At 42.3% G+C, this 19,788-nt stretch overlaps 2 protein-coding genes and 1 pseudogene across 2 annotated transcripts in view; all 3 read left to right on the forward strand.

The window, feature by feature from the left end:
* The window catches only part of LOC148103433 (low affinity immunoglobulin gamma Fc region receptor III-like), a 54,432-nt gene extending 48,190 nt beyond the window's left edge, over window positions 1-6,242 (forward strand). The window contains exons 6-7 of the mRNA XM_087838106.1: window positions 3,427-3,499; window positions 6,146-6,242. Coding sequence (XP_087694232.1) covers window positions 3,427-3,499; window positions 6,146-6,242 — 170 coding nt within the window. The remainder of the gene's footprint in view (window positions 1-3,426; window positions 3,500-6,145) is intronic.
* On the forward strand, window positions 515-1,900 carry LOC148103436 (E3 ubiquitin-protein ligase TRIM35-like). Its single transcript, XM_087838730.1, has one exon. It carries the CDS (start codon window positions 515-517, stop codon window positions 1,898-1,900), a length of 1,386 nt encoding a protein of 461 aa, XP_087694856.1.
* An 11,939-nt stretch (window positions 6,243-18,181) lies between the features above and the next one.
* Window positions 18,182-19,570, forward strand: LOC148103437 (nuclear factor 7, ovary-like; annotated as a pseudogene).
* Window positions 19,571-19,788: the final 218 nt, after the last annotated feature.

Genomic DNA, 19,788 nt, shown 5'->3' on the forward strand with positions numbered 1-19,788 from the left:
AACAAGAACCAGAACAAAGTCTGAAATAGAAGCTGACAAACAGCTGCACCACCGAGTGACACTTTATTTTATAAACTTCACAACAGGTTTCATGTTGTGACCTGTGGAGGTGAAAAGACACAAAACCTGTTTGATAGTTTTTGAGCTGCAGGCAGGATTGAAACACACCTTAGTTAAAAGTCAAACAGCAACATTTGTCTCCTCCCCTCACGTCACTCAAATGTGACAAACCAGGAAACAGGAAGTTCTTCGTCCTCAGTAAAGAGAGACGCACAGACGATCAGACTGAGCTCAGACCAAACTAGCAGCTTCCTCTGAGTGAGTCCAGCTACAGGAGAGAAAAGTGGAAAACTCCAACACTGCTGCTTCAAGCTGCTGACGCTCCACACACTGAAGGTGAGTTTGAGCAAAAACACGAGTCAACGGAAGTTTCAGTGAAGGTGGTAGAGGAGGGAGGGGAGCCAGGACTGACTGTACTTCCTGTCTGCTGTTTTCAGCTTCACTCACAGACTCAATGGCTTCCAGATCAGAGGAGAATCTCTGCTGTCCGGTCTGTCAGGAGGTCTTCAGAGATCCTGTTTTTCTGTCATGTAGCCACAGCTTCTGTAAAGACTGTCTGAAGAGATGGTGGAGAGAGAGACCAACACACGAGTGTCCAGTTTGTAAGAGAAGATCTTCAAAGTCAAAACCACCTTTAAATCTGGCTTTAAAGAACCTGTGTGAGTCGTTCTTACAGGAGAGAGATCAGAGAGCTTCAGAGGCTCTCTGCAGTCTGCACTCTGAGAAACTCAAACTCTTCTGTCTGGACCATCAGCAGCCAGTGTGTCTCGTCTGCTGTGCTTCAGAAAAACACACCAATCACAGATTCAGACCCATCGATGAAGCTGCACAACAACACAAGAAGGAACTTCAGGAAACTCTGGAGCCCTTAAAGAAGAAGTTAAAGGTTTGTGAAGAAGTTCAAGTGAAGTTTGATCAAACAGCAGAACACATTAAGGTCCAGGCCCGACACACAGAGAGGCAGATTAAGGAGCAGTTTAAGAAGCTTCACCAGTTTCTAGCAGAGGAAGAGGAGGCCAGGCTGGCTGCACTGAGGGAGGAAGAGGAGCAGAAGAGTGGGATGATGAAGGAGAAGATGGAGGCTCTGAGCAGAGAGATAGCAGCTCTTTCAGACACAGTCAGAGCCACAGAGGAGGAGCTGAGAGCTGAAGACGTCTCATTCCTGCACAACTACAAGGATGCAGTGGAAAGAGTCCAGCGCTGCCCCCTGCTGGATGATCCACAGCTGCCCTCAGGAGCTCTGATAGACCAGGCCAAACACCTGGGCAACCTGACCTTCAACATCTGGAACAACATGAAGGACATGGTCTCCTACACTCCTCTCATTCTGGACCCAAACACTGCTTATCCAAACCTCATCCTGTCTGAAGATCTGACCAGTGTGAGACGAGGAGAGAGGCAGCAGCTTCCTGATAATCCAGAGAGGTTTGATGATTACTCCTCTGTCCTGGGCTCTGAGGGCTTTAACTCAGGGACTCACAGCTGGGATGTTGATTTTGGAGACAGTACAGGGTGGGGACTGGGTGTGTTAGAGTCTGTGCAGAGGAAGGGAGGCATACGGTCTGGATTATGGGGAATAGGGTTTGATGAAGGTGAATACTCAGCACACTCACCATCAGCTCCTCCCACTGCTCTCTCAGTCCAGAAGAAGCTCCAGAGGATCAGAGTGAATCTGGACTGGAACAGAGGAAAGCTGTCGTTCTCTGATCCTGATACTAACACACACATACACACCTTCACACACACTTTCACTCACAGGATGTTTCCAATCATTGGCACTGTTGATAAACTGAAGGTGTGTCCGTTGAAGGTGTCAGTGTCAGTGCAGCAGATGAGTTGAGGATGATGATATTTCTAATGTTGTTTCCTGTCAGTGAATTGAAGCTGTTAAACTGCAGCTGTCCTCCTGCTGCCTCGTTGTTCCAAAGCTCTTTGTTTCTCTTTTAGTTCTCACTGTTTCTTTCTGTTTCTGCTGTCCACCTTTTCACATGGAAAATCATTTCACTGTTTCTCACTGAATGACTCCCCAAACTAGATTTGAAATTCTATCAAGTTTCTAATCATTACAAGTGATTCATGTTTCTATTTGATGTGTAAATGGAGATGATTTCGTTTGCTGGGATATGGACTGACATGTGTTGAATGGGAGGAGCAGTTTGTTGTTGTCTTCTTGTCTGTTTATGACAACAATAAACATATTGTTGAAACAATGATTCATGTTTAACTCCATATATGAAATGTTTCTGATCTTTGAATTCTGTTTGATTAAAGACTTTCTTCATGACACAAATGAGATTTCAGTGTATTAATAGAACTAAATAAGCTCAGAGTTGAAAGGCTGGAGTATTATGTACGTGCTTCACTGTCAGGATCTTCAGGGGGATTCAAAGGGAAACATCAAACATCAAAGATTTAAAAAATAATAAAGATAATAAACACACAGGTCAAAGGTCAGAGTCACAGGAATTAGGAAACAGTTCAGTTTCTTCCGTTTGAAATGTTTCAGTTTCTTTGCTTGATCAGTTCACACTTCTCTCTGTGAACGACTTCAGTGCTTCGTCCATGACTCCTGAAGGTAAAGGGCCCAAAGAGCCAATCAGCAGCTCTGAAACAGGAAATATGACTCATGGAGAAGTTCACAACAGTTTCAGCTGCCAATTGTACTCATCACCATGGAGACTGATGCATCAAATCTAAATAAAGGCTGGATGGAGGCAGAGTGAGTGTTGTAGATGCTGCATTTTGAAGCCTCAGTGTTTAAATTGTGTCCACAGCCATGTAGACAGAGTGGGTGGATTTGCTTCTAGAAGGACTTTGTTGCAGCTCTACAGCAGGTATTTGTTGTTGGATGACATCACATTCAGCAGTGCTGTGACTGAGCCATAAATGTCAGGGCTCAGACGAGGCCCACACATGCGTGTTTGTCGGTACACACAGTTAAGATATGGAACATGTGAACATGAGACATATGAAGAGACTGAACAGATAAAACGTCCTTTATATCCATCAGTGACTTGATGGAGCTTCTTGCTGCAGTGTGTTTGGGTTTGGCTGATAACACTGGTCCTGCATGTTTCCTTCATGCTCTGTGGTAAAAGTGCATCAGTCTGCAGCTCTGTGGTCGTCCTTCTTCTTTTTCTCAGAAACTTCCTGATTTCTTTGTTCTCACTGTTTTGCAGAGGTGTTAAGATTAAAAATAAAAACTGTGAAAAGTTGCTGCTATTTATAAATTTATAAAAAGACACCATTTAATGCTTTTAATAAGCTTAAAAGAACAGAATGAAATGTCTCCATTGCTGTAGTGTAATAATATCACAGCACTGTTGCAGTAATTTTAATGTGTTTATTGCACAGAGACTGATTCAGCTGTGGTCTACTCAGCAGTGAGAACTGAAGACGTCCGTTATGGACAAACAACCATCAGAACAAGGAGGCCCAGGTACAGCTGTTTTTTATCTTTGACTGTGGACAGAGACAAGCTAGCTGCTCCCCCTGTTTACAGACATCATGCTAAGCTAAGCTAACCAAACCACATTGTGACTCAAGCCCAGAGCTCAGACTTCAAAGACATCAAACGTCTCATCTTTCTGTCAAAACACAAAACAAAAAGATTCCTTGTAAAGTTGACCTTTTCCTTAAACTGTCCATTATAGCATGGTCTTCCTACTTATCTTGACACAATACTCAGTCACGTTGCCTGCTGCAAACTTAAAAGAAGTCTGACGAATGAAGTGAAATTGTGCTCTAAGCAGAAGTGATTGTGAGCGTGTCTGAGGTCACGGTGTGTGTGAAAAGGTATCCAGCTGGGGCAGACATGATTCTGCAGGTCACCTGCCCAGTGGACAAAAAGAAATAAAATAGTTGTGTGGATGACATATGAATGATAATACGAAGAGTGTTTGGTGTTTCTCAGCCTGAAACAGCTGTAATGCTACTTTCTGTTTTGGAGAAAGGACAGTTAAAAAAAACAGAGAGAGAGATGTGTGTTGTTTTAAGCAGTGATGAGAATAATGAAAATGTGATGAGAGAGCAACACAAAAGTATAAGTACAGGGATGAAGCTCTTTACAGGAAGGGTCAGAGCAGACTCTACCTGCTGAGGCGGCTGAGGTCATTTGGAGTCCAGGGAGCGCTTTTAAAGACCTTCTATGACTCTGTGGTGGCATCTGTCATTTTTACAGTGTTGTATGTTGGAGCAGCAGTTTATCAGCAGCTGAGAGGAAGAGGTTGGATAAACTCATCAGGAAGGCCAGCTCTGTTCTGGGATGCACCCTGGACCCAGTGCAGGTGGTGGGAGACAGAAGGACTCTGGCCAAAATAACATCTCTGATGGACAGAGTCTCCCACCCCATGCATGTAGATGTTGCTGAACTGCAGAGCTCCTTCAGTGACAGACTGCTGCATCCTCGATGCATGAAGGAGCGTTTCTGCAGCTCCTTCCTCCCTGCAGCTGTCAGACTGTACAATCAGAACTGCTCCCAACAAACACAGATGTTTACATCAGCGCTGTTTCTTGCTCTATTTTATCAACCGATTCACACTATAACCAGGGTTGCCTCTTATCTGTATTTAATTTAATTTAATTTAACAACAGTATGGTACTCAGTTTTTGGTAACCATTGTCCTTCATGTAAATATGTAAGAATTGTGTATGTTTCTGTTCTGTGTCTTGTGTACTGTTTGTTTGTATATGTGTTTTCTTGCTGCTGTTACACCCAAATTTCCCCTTGTAGGACAATTAAAGGATTATTCTATCCTTGTGATATTTAATCCATCATCTCCCTGTCAAACAAAATAGATTTTGAATTGTGTTTCTGTCAGGAAGCCCCACTTCAACTCTTGGAAATCGTCTCTTCTAAATCAGACCATCCAAAGTGGACTATATAGATTATAGAGTCATCCCTCCAAATTGATATAACAACACTCGTGGTAAAGTAGTGGACTGGAAGAATACCTGACCAAGATTATCTTGCAATGTTTTGCAGCCGCCAGTCAAGCCGGTAGATAAATTTGGTCTGTGATTGTCGCAGTTGGTTGTGTGGCTGGCAGGAGGACGGACCCAAATGCAGGACTCTCATATGGGAATTTAACTGAAAAGGCAGCTTTATTGTAGGACCACAACGGGAGAAGGGAGACTCTCTCTTCAAACGCTAGCTCCACAGCTGCCATCTAGCAAAGATACCGGTCTGGCACAACTTCCTCCCACATCCCTCCCACATTTCCGGTTCACGCGCGTCAAAATATACAATTTTGAGACGCGATGGATTTTTCTTGGACACTTGAGGTGCGAATGTGCACGCGTCAAATTAGGGGCGTTTGGGGCGTTTTCGTTCGCGTCTATCGCGTTCGGTGTGAACACACCGTAAGAAGCACTAAGAGCATGGGTCTCCAACTGCAGTCCTCAAGGGCCGGTGTCCTGAAACTTTTGAATGCGTCCCTGCTGCAACACACCTGAATAAAATGATTAGGTCATTAGCAAAACTCTATAGAACGTGACTGCATGCTGAGGTGTCAAATCACCCTTTTGATTCATGTTACAGCAGCTCATGAGTGAATGAACTAAATAAAAGTATTTTTAGAAGTACATTTTTCCAAACACTTCCATTGACTTACATTTATTCAAATTTACTTGAGTAGGGTTAGGGGTTCCACCTCTGCATGCAGTCAAGTTCTACCCATATGGAAAAGATATATATAAATCTGATAAAGTTTGTATCTGTCTTGTGTGAAACTTGTATGAAAAGCATACAAGAGTGAAAACAGATATAAGATCTCTTGAAAAATTATATAATGAAACTTGAATGTTTTGGATACTTAATAAAACAATATATGAAAGTAATGAGAAAGTGGCCACTTTCGGATGTTTAGTTACTCCTCGGCCTCTTTAGCAATAAAGACACTTTTAATAAATCTAGCCTATTTGTAGCTCTGTACTGAACACTTGGCTTCACAAAAAACTGTGGCTGTGCAGCCGAAGGTAGCGTTACCTCTGGCAGATTGTCCCTGACAGCCGGGAACATGAGGAGGAAGCGTAGTCCTAAACAGAATCCCCCGGTACACAACCAACCCGTTCATGTGTCTAACAGTTGTTCACCACTCAGCAGCACACCCACCGGGAATCAAAGCAGTGATTCTGATCTGCGACATGTGAAGCTAGAGACACCAGTAACCATAGTTTTCTAGGGGCCGTAGTGTGGTGGACCAGGAGTACCAAAATCAATTAATTTAATCCACCATTAAATAATTAATTAAATGTTACATTAATTAATTAAAATTTGAATTAATTAATTAATTAAATAAACATTACAATAATTAATGAAATGCCCATTCATTTAGTTTAAAATGTCAATAAATTATTAATTCAATTATTTCCAATTTTAATAAATTGACACATTTACTTAATTATTTAAGTTTATTTATGTATTTATTTAATTCATTTTGGCAGTCCTGGCCCTGCGGCTGTCTTCAAGAATTAATTTTATCTGTCAGCCTCACCCATCAGGTGGCCAAGTCAGGGGGCGGGGTTCACACTGATTGAGTCATAACCATTGCTTTTGCCTGGTGGCCGTTGTTTAGTGGGTACTCCCAGTGGAAATGCCCCCCCCTCTTTCCTCCTTGTATAAAAAGATGTTAAATGTTAGTTTTAATTCAAAATGAATGCTTAACAAAGTTTAACACAAATGAACACCAGATAACAAAGAAAACGAATGGTTAAGCCTAACATGCTCAAGTGAGACATTAAACTTTACTAAAACTATGCAGTTATGAAACGTAACTTTAACCTCAGCAAACCGATTTGCTCAATTGTAAATAAAACAGCAAAGTAAACATGACCCAACAGACAAAACCTGAGTGAATTATGTCCTGTGTTTAATCACTGAGAGCTAAAACTCAGCGGAGGTTTTAAAGCTGTGTGCCGGTGACCGGATATCAGCCGCTGATAAAGTTGGTCCGTGGTTCGAGTACTCTAGTTTTCTCAGTGTCCATCACCTCCTTTTAAATCTCGTTTGTCATCTTTAACACAGGTCAGTCACTCTGAATGAAACATAAGCTCCAGCAGCTCTGCGCTCAGGAAACAAACTACATTTACTTATCTTACTTATCTAGCCAAAAACCAAAAATTGGCCCGTGTATAGCATCCTGCTATGCGATTGCATTTGTCCCTGACCACCAGAATCCCTCGTTAACTTTTATCGAGTGGAAAAAAAGTTGGCGTTCATCCTCCAGCTTCACTGTGCTAATGCTATGCTAACTTAGCTGTGTCGCTAGCAATCACGTAGCACAACATTATATAACAGGTAGTCCAACTTCAGTAACCCTGCAAACACCACTGCTCTTTAGTTTTCTGTCTTTATTTATGTTGGAAGTGGTAGCAGAGCTGTACGTTTGAATTAGTTTCAAAAATCTCTCAGTCAGAACATGGTATGAAATGTTTAGGTGTAAACTGGCGAGCTAACTTCCTGCTAACTTCTAACTCCGTTAAATTTAATAACTTCTGTTTTCATGGATGTTAAACTTAACTGTTGCACCTGGTAAAGCAGCAACGCTGATGATTTTATTAAAGATGAAAGAATTTAGACCGTTTTTAAAAAAATTTAAATAATCGTTTTTTTATTTTCAAGTGTGTGTGAAGCTGACACACATGAGTAAAGTCTGTTGATTTCATTTGAAAGTTAATATGTCTATAATATTTTTTAGTTCTTCAACATATGTTTAATCAGCATGTGGCTTCTTTGTTAGTCACTGAAAATATAAACAGACTCACACTGGTTCTGAAAATAAATCAATATTAAATGAATATAAGATCAAATCTTCATTTGCAACAATGTGGACACCATCATGTTAGTGATGTTCGATTCGTGAACGAATCGTTCAATACTCGAGAATCACTTTACTGACTTGTGAATCATGATTCACAAGCCCAACTGACTCACTGACTCATCCCTGTTTCTGTTAGCAAACTAATTCGCTTAGTAAAATCTAGCTTATAATTAAAATTGAGGGGGGGGAAACAACAGCCAGTTTCTTAACAAAAACATTTCTGCTCTGAACTGGAAGAAAAAACCCTGAGTAGAAGCTCACATCAAGAAAATAGCTCCTCGGTTCACAGTAGCATCGCTCTGCTAACATGCTAACAGCACATTTGAGCTACTCACCCCCTCCCTCCTGTGCGGAATCATAGAGCGAGCGAACAACTCACTCACTCACTCACCCCCTCCCTCCTGTGCTGAATCATAGAGCGAGCGAACAACTCACTCACTCACTCACCCCCTCCCTCCTGTGCTAAATTTTTTGCACTGTCTGGTCAACTGACTCAGTGAATCAAATGACTCAAAAACCTGATTCACTTTGGTGAGTGACTCATTAAAACTCGATTCAGTAAAAAGAATCAAATTTACCATCACTACATCACGTCATCTTTGGCTCCTCCAGCTGAGACACACCTTCACAGACACACAGCCCCTCCCCTCACTAACAGCTGGATCACTGTCACAGGTGACACACTCACCTGTCTGTGTTTCTGCATGTTTCAACATTCACAATGTGACGACAACTTAATGACTGTGTTCAGTGGCGGTCCTAGCCTGTTTGGCAGGCAAAACATATTAAGGATTGTACATTAACATAAAGCTGTTGTCAGTGTTGGAGAGTAACGGAATACATGTACCGCCGTTACGTATTTAAAATACAAAATATGAGTAACTGTATTCTGTTACAGTTACCGTTTAAAAAGGTGGTATTTAGAATACAGTTACTTTGTTGAAATAAATGGATTACACGGCGGTACTTCCCTGTTTCATATTGTCGCGGGTCAGGACTGTTTTACGTTCTGTTTGCGGCAGCGTTACGGTTGCCATGGTTACACGATGACGCTCTCTCTCTGCGTGTTTCCCGGGTGAGAGAGGCCTTTTTGTCGTTGTTTTGCTAAGCTAATAGGCAGAATGCTACAGGTATAGCTCTAAAGAATGTAGCATCATGGGCAGTGTAGTCCGTGCTGCAGGGAGAATGGACTGTCATACACGTTATGTGTCTGTGAGCGAGGGAGGGAGAAAAAGGAAAAGTAAGAGCTGCCATCGAGCAAAAATGGGAGCTGGAAGCATGTAAATATAATAATAACCACTGCAGCCAAGAAGAGAGCCTGACGAGCCCAGTTGTAAGTAAGCTATTAAGACTCGACTGTACACCGTGTTCCTGTTTTCCTCCAAAAACATTAAGTTCTGTTGGAGCAGCCTTTCAACGCCTCTCTCTGTCTCTCGCTAGCAAAGTGACCCAGACAACAAAGTAAAGCTAGTTTTCGGCTACGAGCCCGACACAGAACCCACCGTATTAGCCAGAGGTCCTTTACTACGGTTCGGAGCCGCGGACCTTCAGTAACAGTAATAAATCACAGCAATAGTACATTCATGTAGTTGTAAACAGCATGATAATATATTAAGTAACCCAAAGTATTCAGAATACGTTACTCTCATTGAGTAACGTAACAGAATACGTTACAGAATACATTTCGGGGCATGTATTCTGTAATCTGTAATGGAATACATTTTAAAAGTAACCTTCCCAACACTGGCTGTTGTACACACACACACATGAAGAGAGAGAGTATACATAGTATGCAAACGGCTACCAAACAGCCATCATAATACGTCATACAATGAGAACAGGACAAATCAACAATTGACAATGACTAATTAATATTAAAATCTGTAACATAATGTTTGGAGTTTAGTGTGTTACTGTTACTATTTTTACCATTTCTTCTTGGAGCAACTGTAACGCACATAATTTCCTTAGAGATTAATAAAGTATTCTAATTCTGATTGTTTCAGGATGACCTGCCATTATCCAATCACACATCTGCTTACCTGCATCTTTTGCTCGTTTCTCTTCCTCTTCTTTTCTCTTTTTTCTAAACTGAGCACCCTACTGGTGTTGGCCAGAGGGGCCGATGGCGCGATATGGCAGCCTCGCTTCTGTCAGTCTGCCCCAGCTGTGACTACCACTGTAACTTGCCTTCACCAGTGTGTGAATGTTAGAGTGAACCAACTGTAAAGCGCTTTGGGTGCCTAGAAAGCGCTATATACATGCAATCTGTTATTATCATTAAGAGCATTTCTTTAACCTCTGACAGATCAAAGACTGCTATCATATTTACTAAATATGAAAATATACTTAATAACTCACTTCTTTAATGTTCTGTGCAATTAACTAACATTCGGTTCCTCACAGCTTCATTCAGCTGCTCTGAGGAAACTGAATGTTAACCTTTCAGTTCCTCCTTTATCAGGTCTGTTTATCTCACATTTGACTTCATGTTAAACTATTTTAACATGAAGTTAAAATAACCTGAGCAGTAACTGAAAACACTCTGAGTGTTTCATATAAAGATTTGTGAGTGGCAGCAGTTTCATGTCTGTTCTCAGCTGTTCTGTCTGCAGTGACGTCCTCTGTGTGTGTTTTACTGTGCAGACACTGATCCAGCTGCACTTTACTCAGCAGTGAGAACTGAAGACGTCACTTATGGAAAAATCATCAAAGACAAGAACAAACGATCACAGATAAGAGGTAAAGCTGCTCTTCTTCACTTCTGGATTAAAGCATCCTGAGGATGGTCATGTGATCTGTAACACTGGAGCAGCTCTTTCTCTTTTATTTGTGCCTTAAAGGTAAAACTAAAAGTACAGGTACAACTAAAAGGATGAATTTGTTGTTAATGAGTCGTATAAAGAAGGCTGAACAGACCAAAGAGTGTTTTCAGCCTCTCAAACTGTTCTTTAACACAATTTTAAAAACCTTTTATTTTAATTTCTGCAAACAGAATTCAGTAAAACCACAGCAGAAACTTCCTGTTGTTGGCTGCTTTCAGCCGGAAACTCTGCCTATGGTGCCAAAAACTAAGCATAAATTTAGAGGTGACGTTTTTGCTGTAGCTGCTCCGAAGTTGTGCAATGATCTGCTCTTCCATGTTAGCCATGTTGGCCTCATTGCTTTCTGAATTTAAAACGCTTCTTAAAGTTTATGTGCTGATGCCTTTAGCACTCTATTTTATATGATTTTATTTTCTGTTTATGTTATTTATATATGAACAACATATATGTGTGAACCCTGGTTTATGTTAAAGTGCTTTATCAGTAAAGGTGTTATGGTGTGAATCTGACAACACTGATGAGAACACGTCGCCTTTCTTGCTTGTGGTTAGTGTGTCAGTCTGCACTGAAAGAAGATGGCGGCTTTGCTTTTAGCGCAGACACCTCACAAACCTATCCTTTCACTGATTGGCTCACAGCAAACTGTGACGAGCAGTTTATAAAAAATCCCCACTTACTGTGTGTGTGATGCTTCATTACAAATACTGTTTACACACAGTAAGCGCTGCAGTGATTAAACATCTTCTTCTTTGTCTGAACACAAAATATTTAATGATGAAACTCTGATGAGAAGTTTCCACATAACTAAAGCTGCTTCTTTCACACCGAGGATGAATTCAGGTGCTGCACCAAGGCCCAATATTGGATTAAAGGATTCTGAACTGTGAATTATTCCCAATCAGAATTTTGTGGAACATGAAGCTTAACTTAAATTTCCCACCCAGAAAGTTGGAGCACCAACTTCCCCTGAGTTAGCAATCCAAGATGGCAGCACTGAGTGTAAACAGCAGTAAAAGTGTAAACTTTAAATCTGTCCTGTCCCGTCTGTGTATTTGTGACTCACTAAATAATCCAAACACAGAGCAGTGACCAGGCTCTATTCATTAAAGTGTTTTATGAGGACATATAAGTCAGTATTGTGCTGTTTGCTACTTACGGCTCTAAGAACCAAAATAAATCCTTTATTTTTCTCTCTTTTGGCTGTGACGTGTCTGGAGCACAGCATTAGTCTGATACCAGCTGCAGCACAAACTGCTTCTGTTAATAAAAGTGCAAGAAGGTGTTTGTGGTTCACAGCAGAGGTGCAGAGAGGAGAAAAAACAGTGAAACCCCAAATACTCCCCCACCCTCCTCGAACACAAGTGCAACCTCAGCATCATGGAAACTATTTAAAAACTGTAAACTATATAATGGATAAAAACTAATGAACAAAGACTAAAGCAACCTTTCTACGTTCTCCCAAACTGCACAGCTCCTTAGTGCACATTCATGTCAGCATTGATTGGTGACACAGCTCTGGAATAAAAACTGTTTTCCAGTCTGTTTGTCCTTGTTTTAATTGTTCTGTCTTCCTGATGGTAACAGTTCAAACATGAGCACAGTCCAATGAAGCCATGATGATGATATTAGACGTTTTGAGGCAGCAGGAACTATGTAGGACCTCCAGAGTTGGGAGAATCCATCCAGTAACCCTGTGGAGCTCCTTTTTCTGAGCTACAGCCACTTTAGTGGTTGGTGGCTGTAGCTCAGGTGGCAGAGCAGGTCAGCCACTAATCAGAAGGTCGGTGGTTCGATCCCAAGCTGCTTCCTGGCTGCATGCCAAATATCCTTGGGCAAGATACTAACCCCATATACCCCAGATACTGACCGTCTACTGGTGGCGGTCAGAGGGCCCGGTGGCGCCAGTGTCCGGCAGCCTCGCTTCTGTCAGGGTAGCTGTGGCTACAACGTAGCTGCCATCACCAGTGTGTGAATGACTGAATGTAGTGTGAAGCGCTTTTGGGTCCTTAGGGACTGAGTAAAGCGCTATTTACCATTCAAGCAATACACTAACATATGGAGCCATGGTATGGGGATCTTCTTGAGGACCCTCAGGAAAGTCTCTGCTGTGTCATCTTAACCAGCTCTGTGGTGTTTAGACCCTGGGTCATTTCTGCCTGAGGTAAACTTACAGAAACAGGAAGTCCTGACCCTCTCTTTGTGGTTCCAGCTGTCTGTTACTTTTCTTCTTGAAGTCAGTGATCAGGTGGTTTGTCCTGGACACTGTGGTGTCATCAGGGTTCATCAGATTATAGAGCAGGGGCTCAGCACACAGCTCTGTGAGGATCCAGTGTTGAGGCTGAGAGCTGCAGAGCTGTGTCGGTCCAGTGTGGGGACTAAGTAACGTGTTACAGTAACTACTTTATTATTGTGGTAACGAGCACGGTAACTAGTTATTATGACAAAATCAGGAACGCGTTAACCGTTACTGGGATTTAGATAAGGTCGTTATTTGTTACTTTGTGTGGTGGCTATCACGGAGCTTCCACAGATTCATTAACATTAGCAAGTGGTGGAGGCAGCAGGTGGAGGAGGGAAAGGGGAGGAGGAGAGACCCGAGGCGGCCGCCGGTCCGAGCGTCAGGTGAACTGAACTTCAGGTAAGAAGTTGTGACCTGCAGTCTATCAGGGTCAGATATAAACCAAGACGTCGTCTACTCTTCACTGAAGTAGTCCACCAGTCCAACCACTGACGTCCAGCTGCTGGTCTCTAACTGGTCCCCCAGCACCTCAGAGCAGAGGACATCCACATGTTACAGAGATTTTTATGTGTTTCACTTTCATTTCTCTCTCAATTTGACTCACACAAGTCAAACAATGTATTCTATAGTTTACTTACATTTTTAAAGTGCGCTTTACTGAAAAACCATCACTGTGTGTTTGATGCTGAAGAGTTTTACTTCCTTACTCAACAACAAATATACCAGGAAGCAGCTGACATTGGAAAAACAAACAAACAACAGATTTAAAAGTTGTCAGTTTCTGGTAGGAGCTTAAATGTTTTCATGAGTAGAAACAATTTTTTTCTCCTTTTTGTATTTGTTTGTTCAAAACAAAAACAGCAAAAAAAAGAAGCCTAATTACAATGTTACAATTACCAGTAAAAGAGGAGAAAAACCAGCTTCTGTCACCACGTGGTCGCCAAGTTTTGTTTTTTTTACTTCATTCCTCCTCCTGGAGGAGAAGCTCAGTATAAATCTGCTGCCATCTACTGGTTACACTGAGTGTTACAGCAGAGCAGCTGCTTTATAAATGAAAAAAGGACAAGAAACCAGCGTTACTCTGCCATCCAGACAGTGGCGGTCCTAGCCTGTTTGGCACCGGGCGAACACTCCCTCGCCCCCCCCCCCCCCCCCACACACACACACACACACACGCACACATAAAACATATTAAGGATTATACATTAACATAAAACTGTTGTACACACACACACACACACATGAAGAGAGAGAGTATACATAGTATGCAAACGGCTACCAAACAGCCATCATAATACGTCATACAATGAGAACAGGACAAATCAACAACTGACAATGACTAATTAATATTAAAATCTGTAACATAATGTTTGGAGTTTAGTCTGTTACTGTTACTATTTTTACCATTTCTTCTTGGAGCAACTGTAATCCACATAATTTCCTTATTGATTAATAAAGTATTCTGATTCTGATTGGTTCAGGATGACCTGCCATTATCCAATCACACATCTGCTTACCTGCATCTTTTGCTCATTTCTCCTCCTCTTCTTTTCTCTTTTTTCTAAACAGAAGACCTGATGGCTTTGAACTTTTCTTGTCCATCTTGGTTTTAATTTTGCAGTATGAACACAAATGAACACAAATCCCTCAACCCGAGGATCACCACAACATAACCTAACACACCTACACCTTAGTTCACAGATTCACTTTGTCTAAGGTTTATTTCTGAGATTTCACACAACCCAGGATTCAAATCATGAATACATAATGGGCTTGGATTTATAACATTATGAATGAAATGTGCTCTATTTGGAAGCAGCCGGCCCCCCTCCCCTTTCTACGGGTTGTGTGTGAGACTTTAAATCATCAAACTGTAAATTTTAAATAGTTATTGATCCCTTTACCCCGAGTCCTAAAGTGTATATTTATTTTCTTACTCTTCTTATATTTATTGTTTGTTTACTTGCACTGCTGTAACTGGAGCCTCGTCGTCTCTCTATAAACTGGACTGTATGTAGTGGAGATGACAATAAAGTTTACTTTGACTTCAGCAGCGAGCAGGCGCACCGAGGGCTCTCGCTCACTTTTCACGTATAGAATTTTGAAAAAACATCGGTGCAAATTATAAGTCTGTATCATGATGTCTGGTGTTTTCGTGTTTGTTGGTTTGTTTTTATTATGTTTTGAGTTGGTTATTAGACGCTGCACCAGCCAGCCAGTGAATCCCCCGCCGCCCCGCCCTCTCCTCCCTGTGCCGCAAGCAGCAGGCGCACCTCGCAAATGGAGGGCGCCCTTACTCCCAGCAAATGGGCGATAGAAAACCGATCGGTGCCTGTACCATTCCCAATAATCGCTGGCTGACGTCGGGGCAGCATGAGTACGAGCATTTTTTTTTTTTTTGCCGATGCCCGTGATGCCGCCCCCCACCACGATGCTGCCCCGGGCAACTGCCCGTGTCGCCCGTATCTAAAACCGCTACTGGCAGTGTTTGCTTTATTTTAGACAAACACACCTCCTCCTGGTTCTACCTCCATCACTCTCTCCTCCTCTTCTCTCTGTGTTGTTGCCTGTTGGATCAGTCTATCTTGTAGTTCTACTGGTGTTACTGGTTCTGCTGGTGAGACGATGTGTTCACAGGAAACTTGAAGGTTTGTACATATTCATTCTTATTCATTGTGGTATTTTGTTTCCATTCTGTCATCATAATTTGGTCCATTTAGATTCTTAAATCATAAAAGTGTTTACTTTAACTCATTTCAGCAGATGGAGAAGATGACATCACCAGTGACATCACATACAGTGTTGTGAAATCATCAAATCATCAACACCCTCCAGTCAAAGAAACCAGAGATGGAGGTTTGTGTGTTCACCCAGGTGTCATCCACATACCTGAACCAATGACTTGGTGGTGTTTCAGGGTAGGATAGCAAAGCCCTCTTTTCCACGTCTTCCATATACAAGTTACCCACAATGGGTGAAACTGGGGAGCCCACGGCACTCCCATGTTCCTGCCTGTAGAACTGACCCTTGTATGTGAAACAGGTGGAATTAAGACACAGTTTCAAAAGCAAGCACACCTGGTCCAACAGCCTTGTCTTGTTCTAACTACTTCAGACAGTCTGTCACCCTCGTCCTGTGACCACTTCCTGGGTCTCTTTCAGTCTTCAAATATAAAGTTTTTACAGCTTATAGATTTTAAGTTCTGCTCCAATCATTTGGGTAAAGATAAGAAACACTTTGATGGCCTATAAGTGAAAGTGAAAACGTGATAAACGAATAATATAATTAATAAATAATAAATAATTATATTTTTTTCATAAGTGAAGTTCACTGAACTGAAAGGAAAATTTGGTTTGATGATGGTTGACATGTTTTCCAAATGGAAGTTTTTCCTCTAGTAAGGAGATACAGGTGCAGCAGAGCATTGCTGGAAGAAATGATCCCAAGGGTGGAATCTCCTGAGAAATCTTCAGAGACCCAGCGAGAAGTAGGGACCATAGCTGACAGCCCAGGCAGGGGTTGAGGTCAAAGGTCATGCTGTTTGGGGACCTACTGGTCATCATGAGAAGATTCTGGAACCACAGCAATGACCATAAAGCTGCATTGGATGGAGAGCTGTGCCACGGGGCTTTCCAGAGGTAATCACGAGGAGATTGTGGACAACAGATGGAGATCTGAAGGATGAGGGGAGCGTTCCAAGCTCCAATCGACCGTGCAGAGAGGAAGTTCAAGGATGGCATCATTATTCTGTGAACAGAAACCAGAAGCTATGGTGGTGACGGGGAATGACTGACAGCAATTTCCTATGAACATCACCTAATGCTGTGTCACTGTGCTATGCATACTTTGACACTCTGAAGAGGGTCTTCCTTTGTGTCATTGTTGTTGTCATTTGCATCATGAACAAGACTGCTGAAGTGACTCAACAGGTGGGGTTATAACAGCAGTAAAATAATTGAATCCAATACTCTTTCCAAAAAAGGTTTTCTGCAGAGACGAAAGGACAATAGAGGAGTCATAAGTATCCCCCCACAGGAAGAATGCATGAAATGAGGTGATGAGGGTTGATAGAGGCCATAAAACAGGAGTGCTGACAAAGGCCTGCAGCCTTGAAGATAACTGAAAGCCACATTGACAAACAGCAAAACTAACTGGTATGTTTGTTATACCCATGTCTGCATACATTTGGACTCTGGTCATATGGACAGTGATAGAAACAACTGGAAGAGACATTTATGAAGCTCTGAGGAACTCAAACCACTCTGCATGTGTGATTTACACACCTGGAGGAGATGCACCACAAAGCTGGAATGATTTTGCAAACGTTAATTTCTATGTTTGACTATTAACATTCATTTGCTTACTTGGAGGGAACGATGCTCGTCACAGTTCTCTCCCTCATGCACGAGCAACACAAAGAGCTCTGGTGACTTGCGTCTTGTTTTTGCCATTGTAGTAGAATTGTCTTGGCGTTCCAGCAATAGGTCTGTGCTAGATGAACGTATCAGCAACCTTCAAACACGTGTGGAGAATTCATTATTTCTTTGAAAGATTTTTGACTAAATAACAGAAAAAAGAAAGTAAGAGAAAGAGATGTCAGAGATGAGTGTCAGTAACACAAAAGTAACACTCAGTGTCATGCAGTGACTTTTACACAACCAGATCAGATGAACCAACTCACACTAAAACATGCTTTTTGCTGCACTCTTTACACTTATTTCTTTTCTTTCTGCTCTTTTATATATTTTGTAAAACCACAAAAAATATTTTATATCAGCAGCAATTTCTCTCAAACTGCTGCATCACAGCTTTCATGCTCTGACCTGCATGTGAAATGAGAGAAAAGCTCTTTATTAGTAACTTTTACAACTTCTGGCAGGTTAATGTCTGAACTTTGGAGTGAAACACACCCTTAGTTACAGGAAATAACACCACTGATTCTTCAGAGACTCACAACAAAACAGGAAGTTCTTCGTCCTCAGTAAAGAGAGACGCACAGACGATCAGACTGAGCTCAGACCAAACTAGCAGCTTCCTCTGAGTGAGTCCAGCTACAGGAGAGAAAAGTGGAAAACTCCAACACTGCTGCTTCAAGCTGCTGACGCTCCACAGACTGAAGGTGAGTTTGAGCAAAAACACGACTCAAAGGAAGTTTCAGTGAAGGTGGTAGAGGAGGGAGGGGAGCCAGGACTGACTGTACTTCCTGTCTGCTGTTTTCAGCTTCACTCACAGACTCAATGGCTTCCAGATCAGAGGAGGATCTCTGCTGTCCGGTCTGTCAGGAGGTCTTCAGAGATCCTGTTCTTCTGTCATGTAGCCACAGCTTCTGTAAAGACTGTCTGAAGAGATGGTGGAGAGAGAGACCAACACACGAGTGTCCAGTTTGTAAGAGAAGATCTTCAAGGAATGAACCACCTTTTAATCTGGCTTTAAAGAACCTGTGTGAGTCGTTCTTACAGGAGAGAGATCAGAGAGCTTCAGAGGCTCTCTGCAGTCTGCACTCTGAGAAACTCAAACTCTTCTGTCTGGACCATCAGCAGCCAGTGTGTCTCGTCTGCTGTGCCTCAGAAAAACACACCAATCACAGATTCAGACCCATCGATGAAGCTGCACAACAACACAAGAAGGAACTTCAGGAAACTCTGGAGCCCTTAAAGAAGAAGTTAAAGGTTTGTGAAGAAGTTCAAGTGAAGTTTGATCAAACAGCAGAACACATTAAGGTCCAGGCCCGACACACAGAGAGGCAGATTAAGGAGCAGTTTAAGAAGCTTCACCAGTTTCTAGCAGAGGAAGAGGAGGCCAGGCTGGCTGCACTGAGGGAGGAAGAGGAGCAGAAGAGTGGGATGATGAAGGAGAAGATGGAGGCTCTGAGCAGAGAGATAGCAGCTCTTTCAGACACAGTCAGAGCCACAGAGGAGGAGCTGAGAGCTAAAGACGTCTCATTCCTGCACAACTACAAGGCTGCAGTGGAAAGAGTCCAGCGCTGCCCCCTGCTGGATGATCCACAGCTGCCCTCAGGAGCTCTGATAGACCAGGCCAAACAACTGGGCAACCTGACCTTCAACATCTGGAACAACATGAAGGACATGGTCTCCTACACTCCTCTCATTCTGGACCCAAACACTGCAAATCCAAACCTCATCCTGTCTGAAGATCTGACCAGTGTGAGAGCAGGAGGAGAGAAGCAGCAGCTTCCTGATAATCCAGAGAGGTTTGATTGGTACTCTGTCCTGGGCTCTGAGGGCTTTAACTCAGGGACTCACAGCTGGGATGTTGAAGTTGGAGACAGTACATGGTGGAATCTGGGTGTGTTAGCAGAGTCTGTGCTGAGGAAGGGAGACATAGGGTCTGGATTATGGAGATAACGGTTCTATGAAGGTAATTACTACACATGTTCACCATCAGCTGGTTTCACTGCTCTCTCAGTCCAGAAGAAGCTCCAGAGGATCAGAGTGAATCTGGACTGGAACAGAGGAAAGCTGTCGTTCTCTGATCCTGATACTAACACACACATACACACCTTCACACACACTTTCACTCACAGGATGTTTCCATATATTAACACTGATGGTAAAGTGAAGGTGTGTCCGTTGAAGGTGTCAGTGTCAGTGCAGCAGATGAGTTGAGGATGATGATATTTCTAATGTTGTTTCCTGTCAGTGAATTGAAGCTGTTAAACTGCAGCTGTCCTCCTGCTGCCTCGTTGTTCCAAAGCTCTTTGTTTCTCTTTTAGTTCTCACTGTTTCTTTCTGTTTCTGCTGTCCACCTTTTCACATGGAAAATCATTTCACTGTTTCTCACTGAATGACTCCCCAAACTAGATTTGAAATTCTATCAAGTTTCT

The sequence above is a fragment of the Neolamprologus brichardi genome, chromosome 3, assembly GCF_056152115.1.
Source record: "Neolamprologus brichardi isolate AB-2024 chromosome 3, ASM5615211v1, whole genome shotgun sequence".
In the NCBI taxonomy this organism is placed as follows: domain Eukaryota; kingdom Metazoa; phylum Chordata; class Actinopteri; order Cichliformes; family Cichlidae; genus Neolamprologus; species Neolamprologus brichardi.

Bases quoted from the DNA above. Each gene is read 5' to 3' on its own strand.
- LOC148103436 (XM_087838730.1), top strand. From the start codon at position 515: ATGGCTTCCAGATCAGAGGAGAATCTCTGCTGTCCGGTCTGTCAGGAG.